The sequence below is a fragment of the Nelumbo nucifera genome, chromosome 5, assembly GCF_055504915.1.
Source record: "Nelumbo nucifera cultivar China Antique chromosome 5, China Antique-T2T, whole genome shotgun sequence".
NCBI classification, from domain to species: Eukaryota; Viridiplantae; Streptophyta; class Magnoliopsida; order Proteales; family Nelumbonaceae; genus Nelumbo; species Nelumbo nucifera.
In genome coordinates this window covers 78568330-78592740 of record NC_142653.1, presented here as the reverse complement: position 1 = coordinate 78592740, position 24411 = coordinate 78568330, and the positions used below count along the sequence as shown (strand labels likewise).

General features: G+C 37.2%; 1 protein-coding gene across 1 annotated transcript; it reads left to right on the top strand.

The window, feature by feature from the left end:
• Positions 1–1487: 1487 nt before the first annotated feature.
• LOC104593892 (PHD finger protein Alfin1) lies at positions 1488–22448 on the top strand. Its single transcript, XM_010253962.3, has 5 exons — positions 1488–2344; positions 2541–2573; positions 5294–5522; positions 21619–21754; positions 21854–22448. The coding sequence occupies exons 1-5, from the start codon at positions 2245–2247 to the stop codon at positions 22124–22126; spliced, it is 771 nt and encodes a 256-aa protein (XP_010252264.1). The 5' UTR covers positions 1488–2244; the 3' UTR covers positions 22127–22448.
• Positions 22449–24411: the final 1963 nt, after the last annotated feature.

Genomic DNA, 24411 nt, shown 5'->3' with positions numbered 1-24411 from the left:
GCGTGACCTTGCTCAAACAGTGACTCAGCATGACAGCGCAACGAGCATGAGCACAACTCAGAGGGAAAGTCTCACCGAGTTCGGCACGGAAACTCGACAGGTAAACTACTCGCCGAAAGCCGCCTTGCCCGCACCTCCTCCCCGGGGTTAAGGCACTTCGGGGGGTCTCGAGTTCGGGGCACCCTGACCCCTTTTGAGACCCGAGCTCCTCCCAATGAACCTCGGGCCACTCCCAGGCAAGAATGCACCGATTCTTCTCCAGGCACCCCGAGGCACAGACACCTCGGGTTTGCTAGCTCGGCATAACCGGCTACAGGCGATCCGTCACTCAAAGGACAGCCCGGCTCGGGGTAATTCGCGATAGGGTAGTTCGGTATACCATAGGAGGGCTTCCCGCTCAACCGCCGTACCCGACAAATATGTGGACAGCAGGCGTGTCCCTCTCGCCATGCCTGCCACCTTTAGAAATGTGTCCCGCGCCTGACAGACACGTACCCTGCAACGACGGCCCCGCGCGTGCCACCTCAGCCCTGCTTGTAACGGCTGTGGCAGACTGATAGTGGTGGTTATACCTACCCTGTCAGAAGTCAGAGGGCTTGAAGCAACGAAATTCAGTTATAAGGGGCTCATTCTCAAGGAACAAGGTATCTTCAATCACCTGCGCAACCTACACTCTTAGCTTTCGTTTTCCTTCAGCTTCTTGCACACAATACTAACTTAAGCATCGGTGCGTTCCCGCTGGGAAACCTCCCGGGAGTTCTTCCTCTTTCCTCTCGTTTCAGGTACCTCTCAGGACCCACACGAGCGCCAGATAGGAGTGACCGGATTGCGCTACATCACCTATATTATCCCTATTTGAAATAAGTGCTTTTTCACCAAACACTCATGAGGGCTGAATAGGATAAGGAGTTATCCAATAATCACTTATTTATTTGATAAATAAAGACTCCTAACCATGGGCTAAATGTATAATGGTATCCCCAATTTGATGGCCAATAATATATTTTACATTTTGGCTCAGTTTGAAAGGAGTACAAATGCAAATATGTAGAGTGCAAATGCATTTATACTCCTTCCAAACTGAGCCTTTAGAGTAAAAGTAATACCTACAATTTTAATTTTTATGTGGGTGATTTTGCAATTCTCTTCTAGTAAACATAAACACTTTTTACAAGGGTAGAGCATAGTATATAATTATAGTCAATAGGAGTTCACACCTCCGCCCCAAAATGCCCCCACAGTACATCTCCACACTGTATTGGGAATATCTCCTGATGATGTCATCGGGAGATGTTCACAATGCACAGCGCAGATGTGTTGTGGGGAGGAGATGTGATATCGGTCAATGGCCCAAGAATTCTTTTTAATGTCACAACATTCACTCGAGGCCACAGAGCAGAGCAACAACCCAATAAGAAACAGATATATGCAGTATGTTGCATATAAAGCCTTGATCCCACCACTTTCCATTGTTTGTAAATTGTAACCACAGCTGTTCAAGTGCTCCTCCCATTCTTATTCAATGTGAAGCCTTGAATCCAACTGAACATAGACAAAACCTTTTTTCCCTTTTATTTCCATGACAACATACACTGTTGAGATTAAGATCATCACATTTTAATATTTTATTTTATTTTGTTAATTACAGAAATCTAGTATCTATTTCTATTTCTATTATATAAATAAAAATAGTGGAAATAAATAATTAAATAAAAATAAATAAGATAAATATAAATAAAAGAGATATAGATCAAGTAAGTAACCAAATGGGAAAGGGGAAGGAGCCCAAGTCATTCTGAGCTTCCCCTACAGCCTTTAAATGCCTATTATTTATTTATTTATTTATTATTATTACTCTTTGTTTCCGGTTCCGCTCCTTCTCGTCGTCTGATTCTCATAATTTCAATTGAAGAGGGGGGAAGGAAGGAGAAGCTGAGCAAAATTCAGTCATTCTTTCAAAAACCCAGAATTCCAAGATGAATAGAGAAAAAGCCCTAGTCCACTTTTCCCTTCCTCTATCCTCTTTCTAGAGCGACCCGAGCAAAACCCTAATTTTCCCTCTGTTTGTCTGCTTCGCCATCCTCTGGGTCTCTTTCTCACCGCCATTGGAGCTTCGAGATCTTTGTTCCTCTGTTTCTTTTCTTTCCTATATATTATATAGCTTTGTATTCATTTTTATTTTCTGGTTCAGATTTTATTACTTTTTTGTTTTTTCTTTTTTTTTTCGTGTGGGTTTTTTGGGAAATGGAAGGTAATGCGGGGCCTCCTGCTCCTCGAACAGTTGAAGAGGTTTACAGGGATTTCAGAGGCAGACGCGCTGGGATGATCAAGGCTCTTACTACTGGTTGGTTTCCACTTTCGAAATAGTCTTAAACCCTCCCCCCGCTCTCTCTTTTCCTCAAGTCTTGAAAAAAGAACCTCTTATCTTTGTTTGAACTTTTTGGGTTGTTGCAGAGTTTTATTTTATTTTATTTTTTGTTTTAATTTTGTTCTTCGATTCTGGGTTTGATGATTTTGTTGTGTTCCATTCGTTGTTACAGAAGTGGACAAGTTCTATCAGCAATGTGATCCTGGTGAGCTTTTTTTCTTGATCTCCAAACTGACAAGGTTTTTACTTTGAATATTGGTTACGACGATGATATCGTTTATTTAAATTGGTAGTGAAGTGAACAGCTTACGTTTTCTTAGCTTTATTGTGTTCCAATTCTGTTGAATTTTCTACCCCTTTTTTTGTTTAAGTAATTTGTCGTTTGACTTCTAACTCTGTGTGGTTTTTATCAGATTGGATGAGATGTCTGATGGCTGAACTCTTGGACATTGTGTTCTTTTCCTTGGCAATGCCCCCCGCACTCCTGTTATTTTTCTTTATTTTTCCCCACATTTTATTGTTTGTTTTCTAAAATTTCATCCCATTTTTATATGCAGCTTTTTACAAGTTCACCTGAAAGATACTTGCCCTTCTTTTTTATCTTCTGAAAGAGTGCTTCAGTTCTGATTCTGAAATCAGCATTTGTCAGAAACTCTGGATTCTTTTTTTTTTTTTTTTTCATTCTTCCTGTTATTGTTGTTTCTGTTGCTATTTGTCAACGATATCCTCATTTCTTTGGGAAATAGATGATACTTTTTTTCTTGTGTTGTAAATGTGTCCTATAGGGTTGAATGTACACCTTCCAACTTTATTTTTTTAGTCACTAAGGTTTTTGGTTTAGATTTGAAGGTTGGGATCTTCTGCTTGGTTTGGATATATTGCATATAAAGCAAAGTGGATGGACCTAGGTAATGAATCAGTGTATTGTGAGTTAGATGCGGTCTATGGAGTTTAAAATATGGGAGTTATGGGATATTTCTAGTTAACATTATTGATGGATTTGTTTTATCTGTACACATGTTTGCTTTTCCTTTTTGGTATATATGACATTACTTTGACGTTCCAAATTATCTTCTCAACCTTTCTTTTTCTACATTTGTATCTTTATGTCAATCTTTAATAATGGTTAAGAGTAGTTTCATATGGAGGTATGATGTGGCCAGTGCAGACCATAGATCACATGTTAGTCACATTTTCTGTGCCCATATCATATCAGCTTTACAGCCCATTGTATAATGGGCTTGCTCTCTGGTCCAACATGCCATTGAACTTTTAGTGATTTAGAGAGTTTCTAGAAAGAGTGCTGTCTGTTTCCCTGTGGCAATGGTCCATTTGGCTGAAGCTTGCCATATGAGTGCCCATTTGGGAGGGCCGAAGCGCAGTGGCTTCTGGATTTTTTGAGGTGGACCCCACATGGACAGCCTATAAGTTATGTTTGGTGAAAAATCTTGAGTCAGTCAGTCATTTGAAGGGCTGTCTGCTTCAGCCTCTTTGAGTAGCTTATCTGGAGCGCTTCAAAGCCGCTGGACCAGCTTAGCTGAATCTTCAACTCAGCCTTCCAAGATGACCCTGACTAGAGGGTTAAAAATTTAACGCCAAGGGTCTGTGTTGGATGCCACAGCTTCCATGTGGACCTAATCTCTTGCTATATGATTTGTAATTGTGTCAATTGCATTACTTCTTATCCTTACTTTTTATTTATTGTTATGAATGTGTCAACTAGTCATCAACCCTAATAAACTAACATGTCAGTAGAGGGTCAAGTCGACTGCATTACTAACTAGTTGGTTGGTACAAATGATGCGGTTGCCTAGGGCAACCAAGTGGTGACTAGGTTGACTAGTTGATGACTAGTCATCCTAGTCAATCAGAAGGTTACTTTATAGTTTTTTTTATTTGTATTTCTAATTAATTGAAACAATATAGAATATGTTTGTATTTTGTTATATCCATTGCTTTAATTATTCACAATGGGCATGATTGGGTGATGGTATATGAAAGAGAAAAAAAGGTATAAAACAAAAGCAGGCAATGGAGGAATTCTTTCGAGTTTCCTTCCAATGAGTGATTTGCTGGTACGGAGTTGCCACAAACAAAGGGGACACGAAAGAGTCAAGGCTGCACTCTTTCTTTGAAAAGCAAAGGCTGTAATTCCCTCTTTTAGGATAGCCCTAACTTTTTATGTTTTCAACAAAGCCTGTAAACTAAATGTTCAATATCATTATTTTTCTTGCCTAGATGTAGTCTATATTAACTTAAATCAATATCTTAAATTTAGAACATATATCTTTTCCATAGAAAGGCCAAAATAACCAGCAATCACCTCACTACATTGATAACAATGCTTTTATGTTGATTTGACATTATAGTTTTTTTTTTGTGGTTGATCCTAAATGTTTATTGAAGTGAGTTGACTAAAATATTCTGTGATGGATTAACCATTTTTAAGATGTAACATTTTATAACTAGTTTCCTCTTCTATGTGCCTGTCTTTCATGCTGGTTCTAAGAATCCAAAGTTCTAAAGTTTTCATTAGTTTTCAATGTTTTACTATCCTTTAGAGATTCTCTGTTTTAGTATATTACTGGTTCAATGGCATGTGCATTGCATTAGCCCAAACATGAATTGATTTCCTCACAAAATGGACCATGTCAAGATGCTCTTGTTATTTGTGATAACTTTAAGGCCAGAGTTGGGACCTCATCCTCAACTTGATGATATTATGGGAATGGAAAGGGAGGAATTGACTTCGGGATATAACTTCCCCATTTGTTATTTATTACATTCAAGTGGTTATTATACATTGTAGTTTGGCTTACTATAGATAAGTTTGTATGTTGGTAAAAATGAGTTTTTTTCTGGTTAGTTGGTGTTGTGTCACATAGATGCAAATTATGGCTGAAGATATTTGTGGTTTGCTCGCAGAGAAGGAGAATTTGTGTCTGTATGGATTTCCAAATGAAACTTGGGAAGTTAACCTTCCTGCTGAGGAGGTACCTCCTGAACTTCCTGAGCCAGCATTGGGGATAAATTTTGCTAGGGATGGGATGCAAGAGAAGGATTGGTTATCCCTAGTTGCAGTTCACAGTGATGCATGGTTGCTTGCTGTTGCATTCTATTTTGGAGCACGCTTTGGATTTGACAAGAATGATAGGTACGGTTTGTTGTTTGAGTCATATTGATAATTTTATGCTATTTTCCTTTATACATCTCATTTGTACTTTGCTTTTGAATTTCTATGTTTTGTTAGTAGTATTGTGATTAGATCTCTAACCTTGTAAGTTGTAATTCTAAAGAAGATCAAGGCTTGATGGTTCTAGTCATTAGTCAGGTCTATTGTCAACCTTTGTTTTTCTCTTATAGTTCTTGTTGTTGTAGCAATATTCTCTTTGGACAATTTTTTTGGTGTAAAATTTTGTAATAAGCAAGTGTTAGCTTTCAATATGCTTTCATTTTCATATTTTGGCAATTGATATATCTTTCGCCCCTGTCTATTTCCTGGGTGATGCATGCCAATGCTGATAGATGATGGAAATATTTTAGGAAAGGAAAAAAAGGACCAACTATAGAAACAATACATAGATAAGAGGGAATATGATAAAAAACAGTTAAAGAATAATTTTTAATTAATTTGTCTCCCAAAATAGAGAACCTCAAAATCAGCCTATACTGTGTCTACGATGCCAGGGATCCCAACCTAGAAGGGGCTTGTACCTCCAAATCACTTAAATATCCACAAAGATCCTCTGGGTATTGATTTGAGAGGAGGCTTCTAGTTATTGTAAAGAATAGATGGAGACAGGCTGTTTTTGCTTAGTACCTAAATTGCAGTAAATTATTTGAACATTAATCCTTTTTCGATTGTTATATTTAAACATTTATCCTTTGATGATGATTATGTTCTCCTAATTTGTCTCCCAAAATAGAGAACCTCAAAATCAGCCTATACTGTGTCTACGATGCCAGGGATCCCAACCTAGAAGGGGCTTGTACCTCCAAATCACTTAAATATCCACAAAGATCCTCTGGGTATTGATTTGAGAGGAGGCTTCTAGTTATTGTAAAGAATAGATGGAGACAGGCTGTTTTTGCTTAGTACCTAAATTGCAGTAAATTATTTGAACATTAATCCTTTTTCGATTGTTATATTTAAACATTTATCCTTTGATGATGATTATGTTCTCCTGGCATTTAATTGTTATTGTATATTTAAGGCATGGGCAATGGTTCTTGTGAATATCTTTATTTACCAAAGCATTGAAACTTGGTACAATATGAAACATAATCTCATGGCATGATACTAATCCAGGACAAAGAAGTACTAGTGGTACAACTTTGAAGTTGAGATGGGTTCACTTTATTTTGACTAACAAAGGGGGTGTTTCGGATGGTGGTGTTGTATTTTCATTTGGAGTCCATGTAAGTGCCATGTAGGTGTTTTGACTATATAGTACCAAAATCATGTTTGGTTGGGCAGATTTGAGTTCAAATGTATTTACTGTTCTTTATGTTGGGTTGGGGAGTGCATTTCCTTGGTTGTCTTATGTAGTGCCTGGTGGCTTATGTGTTTAAACTACAATAAGCAATTGTATACTGTTTTATGTGCCAAAAACACTTTGCTTTCCTATTTTTTAAATGTATATTGGTATGATTCAGGTAGTCGAGACTTAAAACACCGCAATGCCAAACACCCACAAAAACCTTTTATGTTTGTAAGGTGGTTGAGAGTGTAAGAGACATGCTTGCTAAGTGGTATTTAGGTGTACTTTCTTGTGTGGGAGCAGCTGCTCCCACATGCTTTTCTTTTATAGTATTGTTTTTGAAACTAAAAGCTAGTTTATGCCATTTGAGGTTAGGATAGTTGATTTTCTAATTCATTTTGTTGAGCTTTCTATGAACCACCACTATCAAAATATTATAGTCCTCTTGCTTCATGCTCTCCACCAATTATCCTTCCCATCTTGAGATCTTGAAAAACACAACAGACATGACAAAATGAGACATAAGGCTGAATGGGGACATAGGAACATATAAAATTGAAGATACGTTAAGATCTGAACTAACATTGTCAGTATCTTAAATCAAGGATGTGGTACCATTGGCCAAGGACAATCTGTGATGTTGGAGGAGAAAAAGAAACAAACATGACTGTTGATCCAGTCATGTGATTTGAAACTCCAGACTCCAGAGTCTATAACCCAATAATTGGACTTCGAATGAGTAGAAAGATAAGCTATACCTGATTTCGCAAGGGCAGTAGTGTTCTGGAAGAAGACGATTGATGAAGTTTCTCACTCTTCTCAAGTATTAGAAATCATCCCCTTTTCATTTCCAAATTCCAATACCTTGATCATCTGTTTGAGTCACATGACTACTAGATTGACCCTTACCAACCGATTTGTCCATGTGGATTGGTTTATGCAAATCATAGCAAAAATTAATAGTATCAAGTCCACATTAAGTGCGTTCATGTGGGATTCCATGTCCATAACCACCTTTACCACGAAAACTTCCAGCATCTCTACCACCGCAATGACCCAAATCAGTATTTTGGAAACTTTCACCATATCCGCCTCTAGGTCCACAACCTACACCTCTTGCATTACCACCTCTGCCATGTCCTCCCTTGCTAGCTCTTTTGGTCACAGCCAAGGCAGACCTTCCAGTTGATGGAATCTCATTATGTATGGTGGAGACTCCCCTAACACGAGAAGAGATTAGAAAGAGAAGGGAGATCGCTACTTCCTAATATTTGAGTATGAATAGGCTCACATTGAGAATTCATGCCAGATAAAAATACCTTCAAATCAGTAGATAGAGGCTGATATACATTCATCTCATTCTTTAGGTTATGAAGGGTGGAAAATTCTGTCTCGGGTCAGCTTACTAAAGCTGATTTCTTTCACAACTTCTTGTTGTATCCTAAAGTTTTCTAATTAATGAAATCTTTTCAGAGTTATTGTTTAAATAAAAAGGTTATGAAGGGTGGAAAAAATACTCTTTAACACTTTTATCACCTTGTTGAAGAAGAATATAACCTTTGTACAGATGACAAATTCTTGTCACATGAGATTGGCTGTACCTAGTTATTGATAAATTGTCTCACATATTCCCAAATTTCATTGGCTGTACCTAGGAACATGAGATTGGCACTAATTTGTGCCTCCATGTTGTCCCATAACCATGTCATAATCTGAGCATTCTCTTGCTCCCATTCATTATAATTGTTAGAGTCAATTTCAGGTTTTGATTCCCTAATATATTTTACCTTACCTTTCCTGGCGAGAAATGCTTCAACTGGTTTTGCCCACAGTACAGTTTTCACTACTCAACTTCACTTAAATCATCTGTCCTTATAACCATCACAAAACCTAGCCCTCTTCGAACTGCCAAGTAAAGGGACTTAACCCAGAATAAAACTTACTCCAACACTGTCCCTATGCATATATTCCTTCAGTTCCCACCTGCAGCAACTCTGAACTTCCTCTTTGATGCACAGAAGAGAAGAAACAAACAGATCAAGATCAATCCTTGGTCTTCAATGGTGCTCTGATACCATGTAATACAACCTGAGATTAATCCTGGAACAAATAAAATAAAGGAGAAAACAGATTAAATAAGTGTAAGAATCATATGAATGCTCTTCATGTGCTCTTGTTGCCTTTGCGAAAAATAAAGTGTCTATGCATATTCAAGCAACGTCACCCCTCTTCTCACCACTTTAAAGCCCTCCAAGAAGCATTTGTCAACCACCTTGTTCACCATTTCTCTGAGAGAGTGAGAGCCTCTGTTTACATATCTTTAGTTTCCTTTTTTAGTACTTATTAATGGAATATCTACAGGTTTCTTTCAGTCTTCTTGAGGTTTGAGGCAAGGGGGTTCATTTTCTCTTTATTATTTGTATCAGTGGTGGTAGTGTTGAGTGCTATGCTGAATTTGAGGGGTTGAAATGGCCATGATAAGTTGTTTCCGTGTGGGCTCAAATTGACCTTCGGTTTCACATCTTTCAGTATATGCTATACTTGTTTTTCTTGAGGCATTGGTGGAGGTGCTAGTGCTGAACCTTAGGGCAATATTGAGGAGATTTGAGTTGTCAGGTTTGAAAGCCAATCTGTCCAAGGGTGTGATGCTCAGAGTTGAATAGATTGGGAATGATCTGCTAAAAAATGTTTTGCCACTTTAGAATGTTGAATTGGATAATTTCGTTTAACTTATTTGGGTTTGCCAATAAGAGTGAAAGCATCGCCAACATCAATGTGGCGAACCTGTTTTGAATAGAATTGATGATAGATCGACAGGGTGGAAAATTAGATAGCTATCACTATTCATCAAAAAAAAAATTAGACAGCTATCACTTGATGCATGATAAATTAATTAGAAGTATTTTGCCTAATGTACCTTTCTATTAACAACTGCAGTAACTTTGGCAGAATTGGTTGAGGTGATTTAAAGGAATTTTTAAATTTTAATGTGCTGGAGATGGAAATGGGAGGAAATATCACTTGGTTAAACGGGGATGGATTTGTAGGCCAAAGAAGTTGGGTAGTTTCAGTGTTTTAAAAGGCATATGCCTCACCTGAACCCAGGTGCAGCCTTTTCGAAAGGAACATGTTTTCAAAAGGAACATGCTTGGTGTGTCTTGTGCATCAGTCCAGGTGTTCACCTTTTTAAAGTTGTCTTTTTTTTTGGATTCTTTTGTGTTTTACACTTTTGCAATGGCTTATCAACTACTTAGTTACCTTTTACTGTTATTGGCACACTAGCATTTCTTTTGATAATTATTATTGGCAAACTAGCATTGCTCTATTAACTTTTAAAAAACAAACACAAAGACCTTTCAAATACTCAAAAGCCTTAGTTCTTGTAAATAGGATCTTAAATGGCCAAGTTTCCACTAAAGGGGCAACAATAGTGCAACTAATATTTGATCCCTGATCCTAAAATGGAATGCTTTATGACTAAAATGACAAAACTAGTATCTTTATATATATGGGTTAAAGATTAAGGTTGAGGGGCCCAGTCCTCAGCATGGACTTGTTTGGGCTTACCTCAAGTGGCTTTTATGGAGATGAAGGGCCAATCTACTAGGATTGTAGTGCAAGACGTTTAACATCACAGCAGCTACTTGAAGTGATGCACCTAGGAGGTAAATAAATAGATTGAAAGCTGTACATGAATTGTTAAATGCTCAAAGAACTTTGGTACAATCCACATATTTGCTTTCACTTCCACATTTCACTTAGAATATGGTTTTCATGTTCTGTCTATCAATTTAATATGTGCCAATAGGCTTTTTAAAACATTTTATTTCTTTTAAGATTCAAATTTTCATGTTTTTTAATGTATAGCTGCTTTTTTTTCCATTTTGATTTTTTTATGATTTTCTTTTTCAAACTTTTGCGCCTTGCTTGTTGCTTCAGCCTTCATAACAGCCCTTGCACACTTCTTGCTGTGCCTCAGGCACTAAAAGGCTCTTGTGCTTTTCTTGCCTCAGAAGGTGATTGAGAGTGACTGTGAGGCGAATGGAATATATCTGTTGGATACTCTTGGATAGTGCCATGAACAATCTGGAAAAACATTGTAGAAACAGTTATCCTCTGAGTAATAAAAGATCTTCTTCTCCTTTTAATATTGTGCACTCTGATGTGTAGGGACCTTATCACTTACCTTCTATGGGTGGCTACAAATATTTTATCTTGTTCATTAATGACTTTTCTCGGTTCACTTGGATATTTTTGATGAAGTCCCGTGATGAAGTTCTCAGATTTGTGAGGCAATTCCATGAATTTATCCTAACCCAGTTTGATACCAGAATTAAAATTTTCAGATCTGATGCAAAAGAATATTTTGAGAAAAACCTGACCTGCTATCTCACTAATTTAGGGGTTATTCATCAAAGCTCTTGTGTTAGGACCCCAGAACAGAATGGAGTTGCTGAAAGAAAAAATAGACATATTGTTGAAGTTGCAAGAAGTATTTTATTTGCCTCACATGTCCCTACAAAATTTTGAGGTGATGTTGTTTTTACTGCTACCTATCTTATAAACCGTATGCCATCCAGGGTTTTAGGGTTTAAGTCTCCCTTTAGTCTTCTTCATCTGGACAATGATCTTTTTTCTATTCTTCTTCGTGTCTTTGGTTGCACTTGTTATGTACATATCCTAAGTGTCCAGAGACATAAAGTGCAATCATACAACTTTTTTGTTTTCCAATGATACCCCCAAAAAGACATAAAAACTCTCATATATGGGGTCAAAATGGATATTTTATAATTTTCAGAATTCAGAACAACATTCTCTACATCCAGAGTTCAGAGGAAAGAAAAGTTCACTAATACCAATATACCTCTTAATGTAATTATTGCACTTTTTGATGTCAGACTTCAAAACAAACGATAAGGCTCTTAGTGCACTAAGAGGTGTTTTGGAACTTTTTATTCCAAAATTGACTTTATTCTATGATAGGAATGCCCATGTCTTTTATTCTTTTTTTTTTGAAAGGGAAAAAGAAATGCTCAAGTCTTTTATTCTTACGCAAAGTAAAGTCCTACCTCTCTCACACCACCCCTCTTTTTTGCTTATTTTTGTTTGGTTGAGCTAGTGCTTTTTGTAAACCATTTTCTTTCTATCTTTTCCTTATTTTTTATCTTCATCTACAAAAATCATAAATTCGTAGGGGTAAATATGTAAAATATTCTCTTTTCAGATATTCAAATAGTTCAAAAATAGGATGGAAAAGAAAATTCTAACTTTTTTGAGTCTAGAGCTACACTCAGATGTTTTTTGCTTTGTCACCAATCGGTTGAGTTTTATCAAAAAAACATCTTAATGATCCTATCATTGTATTTTCTAAAGACCTCCATTAGATCATTCTTTATAATCTCCCAACAGTCTTGAAAGAATCCCTTAGAAAAACCTTTGGGTCTCGATTCCCTAGCTGTACCTACTAAGGATGGCCTATGTTACTTAGACATGGTTGGATATGTTATTGGACGTTGAATTTGCACTAAAATGCTCAAGTATCCTTCATGGTATGATGCCCTTGTACGACTTTCAGGGTGGGCCAATCTAGGCCTTCTATATTGGCTTGGTTGGGGGTATGGAGATTTTTAAAGATATAAATGGTTCTCTTGCAATTTCCTCAAGTAGGGTTATCATCTCCATCACTAATCTAGGTATAAACTTCTTGTTCCTGCAATTTACTAGTGAATGAAAAAGCATAGTTGCAAGGAACCAAGGAGAGAGATGGGATTAGCTGAACACAATGGCTGTATAGTGGGCTTTGGAACCAATGATAACATCCCATGGCAGTCATTAAATTCATATGGCCCACAACCACTCTCTCCCTCTCTCAATTAGCATTTATGCATGATGTGGTTCCACAGCCAGTTATACATGTATAGTTTTCAGCTCATCCTAATTCCCAAGGATAAGCTAGGTGACTAGGGAGTTCCTAGTTATCTTAGGTGTTGCCTGGGAGATGTATCTCGAGGCCAATTCCCTATATACTGACATGTCTCCATGGGACAATGGTAGAAGGGAAGTTTTGGAACTAGTTGAAATGCAAGCATGGATTTGATAGTTTATTCATAATTGGATTTAGTGAATGAAAATCATAGTTGTTAAGGCACCAAGGTGAAGCTAGGCGACCGGGGAGGGCCTGGTTACTTGGGTATTGCCTAGGTGATGGATTTGATCATAAAATAACCTTTAATCCTTACTCCAATTCCCTATATACTGGCATTTCTTCATGGTAGATTGGAAGATTTGAAAAGAAAATCTAGTTGAAACTGCTTGTAAGCATGAGTTCGATATTTCATTCATAATTGTATTTAAGTGAAAATTGAGGATGCATTTGGTTTCAATTATAGAATTCACTTTCAATCTAATTTGGGATATGGATCCATGGATTATTGTAGAGTGATTATAATTTCGATAATTGAAATCATGGAGCACTTTTATACTTATAGAGTATGATTATATAAATAATCAGGGTTTTAAATTCAAAACCCCCTTGTTTTAGTGGTGGAAAATGAATAAAAAAGAAGGGGACATCCCATCCTAACGATTTTAGACCCACTGGCTTAGTAAATAGTATGTATGAGATCATTTTAGAGGTGCTGTTTCAGAGAGTTAGATTAGTGTTACCTGTCATTATCTCCCCAATCCAAGGAACTTTTGTTAAGATTAGGCAAATTAGTGATCAAATCCTAATTGCTAATGAGAGTGTGAAGGAATTTAAAAGGTTTGGAACAAAGTGGTTACTTTGTAAACTTGATTTGGAGAAAGCCACCTAGTGGACTGGGACTTCTAGTTGGAGGTAATGAGAAGTTATGGTTTCTAAGACAGGTGGTGTAAGTGGATTTGAGGTTGTATTAGTACATGCCTCTACTCAATTTTGGTTAATGGGATGGTATAATAGGAATTAGGCAATGGGATCCTCTTTCTCCTTTTCTATTTACCCTAGTGGCTGATGTCCTTGGAATTTTAATTCAGAGAGTAGAGTCGAGGGACCTAGTGAGAGGGTGGAGGGTGGGAAGGGATAGAGTGCCTATCACCCATTTATAATTTGTTGACGATACAATATTATCTTTTTTTTTTTATCAATAACAATAAGCTTTATTAATGAATAAGTTTTGTGAAACTTTAATTACAAAGGGGGGGGGGTAAACTATCTCAACTCCCCAACAACAAAAAACAAACAAAGAAGCTAAAAAGTAGCCCAAAACAGTGATTCCCTAAACGCCCTTTGCTTGGCTAACCCATCAGCAATTGAGTTAGCACTTCTCTTCACCTATCTGTACTTCACCTCAATATCCCTACTCAGATACAATATTATTTTGTGAGGTGGTAATCTCAAATGGGTAAGGAATTTGAAGTTGGTGGTTCATCTATTTGAGATGTCAAGGTTGAAAATCAATTTTAGTAAAAGTAGTGTGGTGGGGATAAATATGGGTGGAGGAGAGGTGTCAAAGTGTGCACCAATTTTGGACTGTGAAGTCTCCTAGTGGTCAATGAAATACTTAGGATTACCCTTGGGAGACGACTTGGGAAATGTAAGTTTCTAGAACCCGGTGGTGGGCAGGTTTACAAAGAGATTAGCTTCTTGGAAGAGAAGCATTCTTTCTTTGGGTGGTATGATCACTCTAACCAAGTCAATCTTGGCCAATTTGCTTGTCTACTTCTTGTCGGTGTTCAAAATGCTAGTTAGGGTTTGTAAATGTCTCGAGAAGTTAATGAGAGATTTTTTTTGTGGGAACTGGGAGAGGAAAGAAGAGACCACAAGGTTAAGTGGGAAGTTGTAAGTAAGAGTAGGGCTTTGGTGGTTTAGGTAGTGGGGACATTAAGAAGAGGAATTTAGCTTTGTTAGGGAAATGGCTATGGAGGTTGCTGATGGATGGGGTTAAACTATGGGAAAAGGTGATATTAAGAATTTGTGGGCTGGCAACTGGGGTTTGGGATGCAGGAGTATTGGCTCAAGCAACCAATGTGGCACCTTGGAAGTCCATACATGCCATCCTTCCTGCCTTTCTATCTTTTGTTAGGTATAATCTATGTTTTGGAAACTTGGTTAAGATTTGGGAACATGTTTGGGTGGGGAATTCACTTTTAAAAGAACATTTTCCATCTTTGGGCAATTCACCTTTAAAACAACAATTTCCTTCTTTATCTGCCATATCCTACTATAAAAATGAGTATGTTTTCACTTTCTTGTCTTCTTTGGGCTTGGGTCTTAAGGTAGAATGGGATTTGGGGTTTTGGTGGGGACTTAGAGATTTGGAGTTAGACAATGTCTTGGCAATGTTACAAATTCATCAAAAGAAATATCGGAACCTTCTAAATTGGACTCTCGGATTTGGACCCTCTCCCCTTCTGGTCCCTTGTTTTGTGCCTCTTTTTTCAAAGCCTTAATTCAACCTTCTAATAACCTTAGGCAGCCTCTTCTTGTTAAGGAAGTTTGGGGTAAACCAGTCCCTCACAGGTTGGGGCTCTTTGTTGGGAGATGTTCTCGAAAATAATCAACACTTGCATTCTACTTCAAAGAAAGTCTTTTTGGTGCTTATCCCCTAACTGGTGCTTTCTCTGCAAGGCCAATGGTGGATCCTGCCACCACTTACTGATCTCCTGCCTCTTTGTTTCTTCTATTTGGGATTGTTTTTTTTCTCTGTTTGGTCGCAGGTGGGCTCCTCACCAATGTGCAAAGCCTCTTTTGACTCTTTTGCTAGTAGTTGGACTAAGAAGAAGGAAAGAATGATCTGTGGAGATGCCTAAGAGCTGCAGTTTTCTGTACAGTTTGGGAGGAAGAAACCAAAGAACTTTTGCAGCAAAGGAGAGAAATAGAGTGGTAATTATTGAGGTGATTATTGCTAGGGTGGTTAGCTGGATAAAATCAGTGGACCTATTTGACAATTTTCCTACAGTGGTTTTGTTGAATGCTTGGAAGGAAATGTGAGAATCATCCCCAGGTAGAAATGTCTCTTCTTTCAGGGAATCCTCCATGTTTAGGTTTCATGGAGTTGAATTTTGATGGCAGCAGTAAAGGAAACCCTGGGCCTTCAGGGATTGGTGGAGTTTTCAGGACAGGGGAAGGCGTAGTCATTACTATGTTTTTCAAGTCTGACTGGAATTGGGGACTCACTCCAGGCCAAGGTTATGGTTGTGGTGGAGGGTGCAAAAGGGCTAAGGAATTAAGAATTAACAGATTGATCATCGAAGGAGGCTCAAAAGTGGTGATAGGTTGGTTAGGGACGGAGGATGAGGGTATGTGGCCTTATCTTAATGAACAAAGACTCTTCAAGTGGCTGACTCAGGGTATGGAAGTGAGATTGCAGTGCGTTAAGGGGTGTGCTAATTCATTTGCAAATATATTTGATGGGCTATCAAAACATAGAAAATCAGCAAATTCATGAGAAGAAAAAGAAGAAAGAAAACAGAGCTCAGAAAATATATTTTTTGATGAGTGGACATAATTAAGGATATTATGATGGTGCAAAAACTTAGAAAATAAAAAAGGAGAAATGGTAAAGCCCCTATTTTTGACCTAGAAAAAGAAGAAGACATGCCTTGGTTGATCTTATGTGTTGATAGGATAAAATCTTCCAAGTTCTTTGTTGCTTTGTTGGTTTAGGTTTTGAATTTTGGAGTCTTCAATCGATCAAGTGACTTAGTTTAATATATAAAACCACACAATGAGTAATTTAGTTTAATAATGTCTACTATTATTATAAACCCTAGGTTGAAAGGCTTTTGGGACCTTGTCATATATAGGTTAAAAACAAATAAGCTTATAAGCTGCAATAGATCCTATATATCTTTAGGTTGAAGAACTACTTTGATAAGATCCACATTAGCTAACCTCCCGGTCTATTCCCTTTTAGTTTTCAAAATTCCAGCATTGGTTGCCCATGGGTTGTATAAAACAATAAGTGATGTCCTGTGTGAACTAGGGAAGAACAAAAAGGGTTACTTAATAAGTTGGGCTATAGTGTGTGAACACAGAAAAGTATTGGTTTGGGTGTCGGTAATTTGATGAAAATGAAGATGATTCTCATGGGCAAATGGCTTTGGAGGTTACCTTTGCCAATAACAAACTTGGGCACAAAGTAATTGGTAACATCTATGGTATTCATGCAAATGTCTTGGATGCTGGTTTAGCTACAAGAACAACGTGGGCTTCCCATGGAAGGCCATTGCAAGTTTGCTTTATTGTTGCTTGAGATTCATATGTCATGAGGTTTGGGAAGGTTACAACATGATAGTCCCTAATTTGGGTTATATCAGCCAGGAAAGCCATCTTCCTATTAAGACAGTTGATAGAAAAGTTTAGGGAGAAGAGGAGAAATCTTCATATGGTATTCATTGGTCTAGAGAGCGTATGATATCCCTAATGTGGTAACATGGTGGGATTTGGAAAGAAAAGGAGCCCAAATAAGCATTTGGATTTACTTAATAATATTTATGATGGTGCAAAAATCATTGTTATGACTCCTGTGGGAGAGACATCAGATTTACAGTTATAATGGGTCTTTGTCAAGGTTTTACACTTGGTCCCATGGTGCCTAATGTTTGCTGATATCATAGTATTAATTGATGTAATTAGTGAAGAATTGAATGCAAGAGTAGGTTTATGGACAAGTGCTTTAGAAACAAAAAGTTTCAAAATAAGTAGGACAAAAACAGAATATACGCAATGTAAATTTAATAACTGTAGGAGTGCAAACAAAGGTACAGTTAGGACTGGAGAGATTAAGGAGGATGTCACCCATAGAATAGGGCAGGATGGTAAAATGGAGGGGTGCATCTAGAGTCTTATGTGATCGGTGAATACCACTTTAGCTAAAAGTAAAATTCTACAAAACACTTTGTAAGTCCAGCTATGTTGAATGGAGCAGAGTGTTGGGCAGTTAAGAAACATGTCAAGAAAATCAGTGTGGTCACGTGCAGTGCCAAGCCTGGAATTTTTTGGGCTGGGCAGGGCTAGGCTGAAAATGATCATCCAATGCTAAACTGAGAGAAAGTAGATTGAGATGGTTTGGTCACGTGCATGGAAGGTCTTCTACAATACCTGTTAGAAAAAGTGATTTTTTACAATTTGAAGGGTCTCAGAGAGCTAAGGGAAGACTGAAAAGGACTTGGGTGGAAGTACTAAGAAATGATTTTAAGCACCAAAACAAAGAAAAGTTTTGGTGAATTATTAAGAATAGATTTTTGGATTGAATCTTTATTCTTCCAGAATTTTTTGGGTGTATCAAGAGTTTCATTTGGGATTGGATTTTGGTCCTCTTTGGTGTTGGATGTGGGGGTTTGATGTATTATATGTGTTTTTTTTTATACTTTTTTCTCCTTTGTTTGGGTGATTGTGCTTTGTTACCTTTTAATGAATTTTAATTTTTTTTGCCTAAAAAAACTAGGGTTATGATGGGACAAGGCTTAGATGATGATGATGAACTTCTAGGAGGATCTTTGGTGGGGTGATTGTCCTCTTAAGAATAAATATCCTGACCTCTATACCATCTCTTGCCTGAAAAACAAACCCATTTCCTACTGTTTCTCCCTTTCCCCTTTTGTGCTAGATTGGAACTTGGGCTTTAGGTGGGGCCTAAGGGATTTTGAGATCCCTTCATCAATTAGTTTGGTTCATTATTTGTAGGAGGTTTGTGTCAACCTTGCTATTTTGGATGAGAGGATTTGGACTCCTTGTGCTTCTAGTTCAATTCTCTTGTGCTTCCTAATTTGAGTCCTTCATCTCTTCACCCCCTTCTGATACAAGTGCCAATAATTTAACGGATATGACATTGCATAGACTGGAATTATCGCAAAACAGGATTCATGTAGCCAGCCTTATATAGTTGCAATTGCATGACCTTCTTCATCCCTACAGACACCACCCACCCTTAAGACCTTGGATTCGCAAGGCTGCTACCATTAAAATTTAGTTTTATGAAATCTTCTTTGGTGATGTCCATTCCCTATGAGTCAATTTTTTTTTTCTTTTTTTTAACGAGGTTCTTGCCGCCTTCCTCCATTAACAATATCATCTGTTGAGAAAGGTGAAAAGTTGTCCAATGCTTTAATCCTATGAAGGATTAAAATATCGATGTGCCCGATGCCAAACATGGGGTATTGGTCTTTTTGTTTTTTTTTTTTTAATTTATAATAGTAGGGGGTTGGGGAAGAGGTCTGAGACATTTTAAATATTTCAAAAACTCATGTATCAGTGTGTCTAAGCATATCTAGGTACACCAATACTAATATGATACACCCCGTATTTGGCATATTGTATCAATATTTTAGTTCTTGAATCCAATCCTGCCTAGCTGTGATATGCTCAATTATTGCCTCCTTCCTTCTCTCTTCCACCTTGAATATTCTTGCATTTCTCTTTTCCCATATTTTGTCCAAATAGTTGCTGCTTTTGTGCACCTCCACATGATTCTTCCTCTTTTGTTTGGCAAAGTGAATATTGAAGAAGATAATAAGCTAAGCTACATTTGGAGTGCTTCATTTGCACCCAAACAAAGAAAAACCATTAGAATTAGAAGCAAGGGAAGGGACTAAAGTTCTTTCCCTACCCTTAGTATAGGATTCATTCTTTGACTGTCTCATACTACCTTTACTTCATCAGTGGCTTGAGATGAGTCTTTCTGATCTTGAGATGATTTTCTGGTTTTATTGATCCCTTAATATTGACTGTTACCTTTAGTAGCTGGTCATCCCTTCTATCCTGCAATGACAAGAAGAAGATTGGACTTGCGGGTATTGCATAATAACCCAAATCCAGTTGAGCCCCTTGGATATCTTCCTTTTTATGGCCAACTCCACTAAGACATATCTTTGAAGCAATGCCCTCTTGCCTAATAAATGTCCTTTCCCTCGACCCTATTATAGAATGAGTTTATTTCTTGCCCATAATGATACCCATTACCCACCTCCTGGAGAAGCATCAACAATTCCTCTGCCCCATTCTAGTCCATTTTTTTAGGACATCTTGCTAGAGCCACTGATAACCTTTTTTTGTTAACTCCTCTATTATAGCTAACAGAATCCTTGGGAGAAACAACTTCCATGCATTGTACTTTTAAACTTTAGATACCCATAATGCTCTGATTGGTAGCCAACTGATCATCTTCAACTTCCAACTATCTTACCTGTTCATCTTTTCCATCATTATTTTCGTTGGATTGTTCCACCACAAGATCTTTGCATTCAAGCAGCATTCTTAGTTCATATTTCTCCCCTGCAAGCAACAAATTGTCATCAAGTGGAATTAAAATCATGTTAGATATCTCTACAAGTATCCTTGCATGCCTATTGAATTTTCAATTGATATTTCTTGTGTCAACTTCTATGAAGCAGCCACATGCATCTTTTATTACTAGAAAATTTGGATACACCATGTATGAAGGGGAATACATACAATGATAATCAAAACCATTCTTGTGAACTTATCATTTCTAATGCAGTTAGCCAATGTAGACCATCAATCAGTCTGAAACTCCAGGGAGTGTTGATGCGACCATTCCCAATTGTGGACAGATAAAGCATCCTCTTTGCTCTGTAGGCAGAACAAATAGTCCCCTCAAGTTGGTTCCACTTCAATAAGGGAAACCCAGTGCATGAGGTTCCCAAGGGGCAGATGTATGCAGCCTTACCCCTACACATACAGAGAGTGGGCTATTGCTTCAACCTCAAATCAGTCTGAAACTCCAGAGTGTTGATGGGATCATTCCCAATTGTAGACAGATCAAAGCATCCTCTTTGATCTGTAGGCAGAACAAATGGTCCCCTCAAATTGTTTCCACCTCAATATGACACCTAAATACCATTCTTGGGGAATCCATTCTGCAACGAACTCTACTTTTGGATCAAATCTAAGAATCTTCCAATTAGACATATTTCCAGCTCTAAATCATTCCAAAATCTCCCAATCCCCTTAAATTCAAAGAATGGAAAACTACTCGGTAGGAATTTTCACTACATTGATAGTGGTTTTCATTGGCATGAAAATGTAGGGTCCTACCTAATCCCCTTAAATTGTAAATTAATGCTGGCACATTCTTAATTGATAGCCTAGCCTTATTCTACATTTTTTTGGTGAATAACAATAGGATTTATACACAATAAGGACTCCTGTTTAGTCTGGCATATCGACCTAACCCGACATTTTATTTTCCTTTTCTATGGTGTATCCTTCTTTGCTCAATTCTTTGTAAATTGATTACAAAGAATCTTGACCACCAAGGAAGAATAACCCCAAAGACTTTGTTGCTTGTGTCGGAAAGAGCAGAAAGAAAACCAGCTTTAACCAATTATACCCAAGATCCCAATGAGATTGTGTTTTTAAACTATTGGAAATTTCTCATATCTGTAAAACTGATGTGAACACATTCAAGGCTTTAGAATCGAATCTGAGAAGTTTGAATTCATGTCAGAACAGATCACCAATGCTTGCTCTTTAATGGAGATAATAATGCTCCCTTCGGTCTTTTTCTCCAAAACAATGGCCTAATTGTAGCCTAGTTAAAGCAACACAATTTACACTTAGGAGCTCCAGAAATGATTTGGGGATAAAAGTTTAGAAAAGATTATTTGTAGCTTCAATTTGCTCATTTTGATCTATAAAAATTCAGAAAACTCACTCAAACCTTGGGACTGTATATCTTCTGCTTTTTTAATGTTTTGGATTATAGACCATATCAAAATTCTTTTATATTCCAGGTAAGGCTCTTTTGACTATAATTGCAATTTCAGGAAGAGGCTCTTCCAAATGATGAATGACCTGCCAACGATATTTGAAGTTGTGACCGGGGTTGCCAAGAAGCAACCAAGAGAAAAATCGGCTGCCACCCCCAACAGCAGTAGCAAAAATAAATCTGTTGGGAAGATGGTAGGATCAATTTCCGTCCTTTTTTTTTTTAAGATGTTAAATTTCAGCTGCCTGTATATAAGGTGCCTCACCTTTCTTATATTTGGCTGTTTTTTCCAGCAACCCCGGCAATCTGAATCACAGTCAAAAGTTTCGAAGATGCCTCCAGCCCCAAAAGATGAGGATGAAAGCGGTGAAGAAGAGGATGATGAACAAGGGGCTACACTCTGTGGAGCCTGTGGGGACAACTATGCCAATGATGAATTCTGGATCTGCTGTGACGTGTGCGAGAGATGGTTTCATGGAAAATGTGTGAAGATCACTCCTGCAAGGGCTGAACATATCAAGCAATATAAGTGCCCAGCTTGCAGCAACAAGAGGGCAAGAGCCTAAAATGTAGGACTCAAACATTTAGGAACATCAATGATCAAACAAGACAAGAATACGTCCAAAAGTTTGGGGGATGGTATCAAAGTGGAAGCAAGTCAAATGACTAATAGAATTAATGAATTGACCAGTGGGTCGTAAGCCGTTGGGATTTCAGTTTTGAGACCTAGTTTTCTTTCATGTTTGGGTCCAATATTCTTGGGAAGCATGTTGGTGTTTGTTAAGTGTCAACAGCAACTAGATTTAATATCGTTATAGGTGCTTTCAGTAATCAGTACTTTTCTTGGCATTCTCTCCTAAATCCTAATACATATTTCCCATTTCCCTAGTACTAGTTTGTTTGTCTAAGCATTCTGATTTTACAGGTATTAAACCAAAAGTTGCTCATTAGATGGGTTGTTAGTTCAGCATTTAAGCTATTCGGTAGTGTTGGAGGTCGTTCCACTATTTCTAATCGTCTTAGGTGGTCTTTCAAACCTAGCCAAGGGCCAACTATGTTGTCTTGGCTGTTAGTGAATTTGGGGCCTTGAGAATGTCTTGCGGTTGCTACGTGTTGTGTTTGGTATCAATGACGTGAATCAATTAAATTGGCGAGAGATGTTTTGTTAACAGTTGATATTCATTCTATTCAGGGTTTGTATAATACCATTCTATCGTTATTACAAACCTATTATTATTGTTTAGAACTGAGAATGTCTCAGATTCTTTGTCACAATCGATGCTTGAACCACCAGCTGCCATTTTTTTTTTGGGGGGCGGGGGGGTTAGATTATCATATCTATCTATGCTTTTAATCCTTGAGTCTTTTTGTTGGTTATTATGGTCTATCCTTGTATTATGATCTGATCAGGAACTTTGTTTTATGTTCCAAGTGTTTCACCAATCTTGTACCAGAAAAGAAATTGGTAAACAATCACTTTTTCGGGCAGCATAGAATTAGAAAATTATCTCTGTTTCCACTCTTTTGTTTCAAAACAAAAACAACCCAAGGGTACATTAGTCCTTTGCCAACCTCTGTTCAAATGGTCTTGATTTCAGTCTAGCGCATAATTGGATTGAATGTTTTTAGTTTTTCAAGAAAAGCCTAGGTATTTGACTTCAATGTTACAGCTCTAGGCTAGAACTGTGGGTAGCTGGATTCGGACTGCTTGTCCTGATATCAAAGCATAAGATGGATTTATGTTGGAAAGATGTTTCTTTCGATTTTTTTTGTTAATTTATAAAAACAATAAAGTAAAAAAAAAACAGACTAGTTATCATAATAATTAAAATTTATGAATTGCCTATTATGTATCTTAAAGATTCTAGTGGATCCCATATATTTTAATTAAGATTATATATTTCTCTAAGATATTTATTAGTGATTTAATTTACACTAAATAACATTCTCAAAAACAATTTACAGTAAATAACAATGTATTCATTACTTATGGAAATAAAAATATTATTTTACAAAGTTTACTTTACTTGCATTAATAATTTTTAAGGCACGAGTCACATGACTCGATTAAATAAATAAAAATGAAGGCATAGCATGACTTACCAGATTGCTATTAATATATGTGAACATATGCAAATAAAAATAATCTTAGGGTCCATTTGGTTTGCTGGTGGAATTGGAATGGTCTACTCAGTTTTTTCCTATAGTCTTTTGACAGTATTTCATGAAATTCTGAATTGATTTGGGCATTGTTTTAAAGGTTTTAGCATATTTTGACAATAATTTTATTACAACTTTTCCATATTATTGTTTTAAAGGTTTTAGCATATTTGATGAATTTTCTTTTGTTATGTGCATATTTAGCTTTTTGGTGGGCCCAACTCTATATATACAATTTAGTTTTTCCATCCCATATCTATCGTTGGGTCCAATTAGTAATCAACCCATTTTGTATGTTTTTTGATTTGCATATATTGTTACACAATGTTGTTTTGACCCATTTACTTTTATTAAAGACTTTGTTGGGCCCATTCTGCTGGGCATAAATGGACCCTAAGTTGTTGCTTGGACCCTTGAATTAGAATCTCATTCATTAATATTTTGAATCAGAATTGTTTTGCAGTTTGAATCATGTACGGTCTGATTCATTGTTGAGTATCCACAACATCTTAAGTGATGACAACATAATTTTCGTAAATGAAATTTAAGGTTATGATTTAGTTATGGAGTGTGATAACCTGGCCTAGGGAGTATACCATATTTCATAGCTCAATCGGGATGTGACAGTGAACTTGTTATTAAATTGGATATGTTTCTAAATGCCCACGAATATAAAATTTTCTTTTACTTA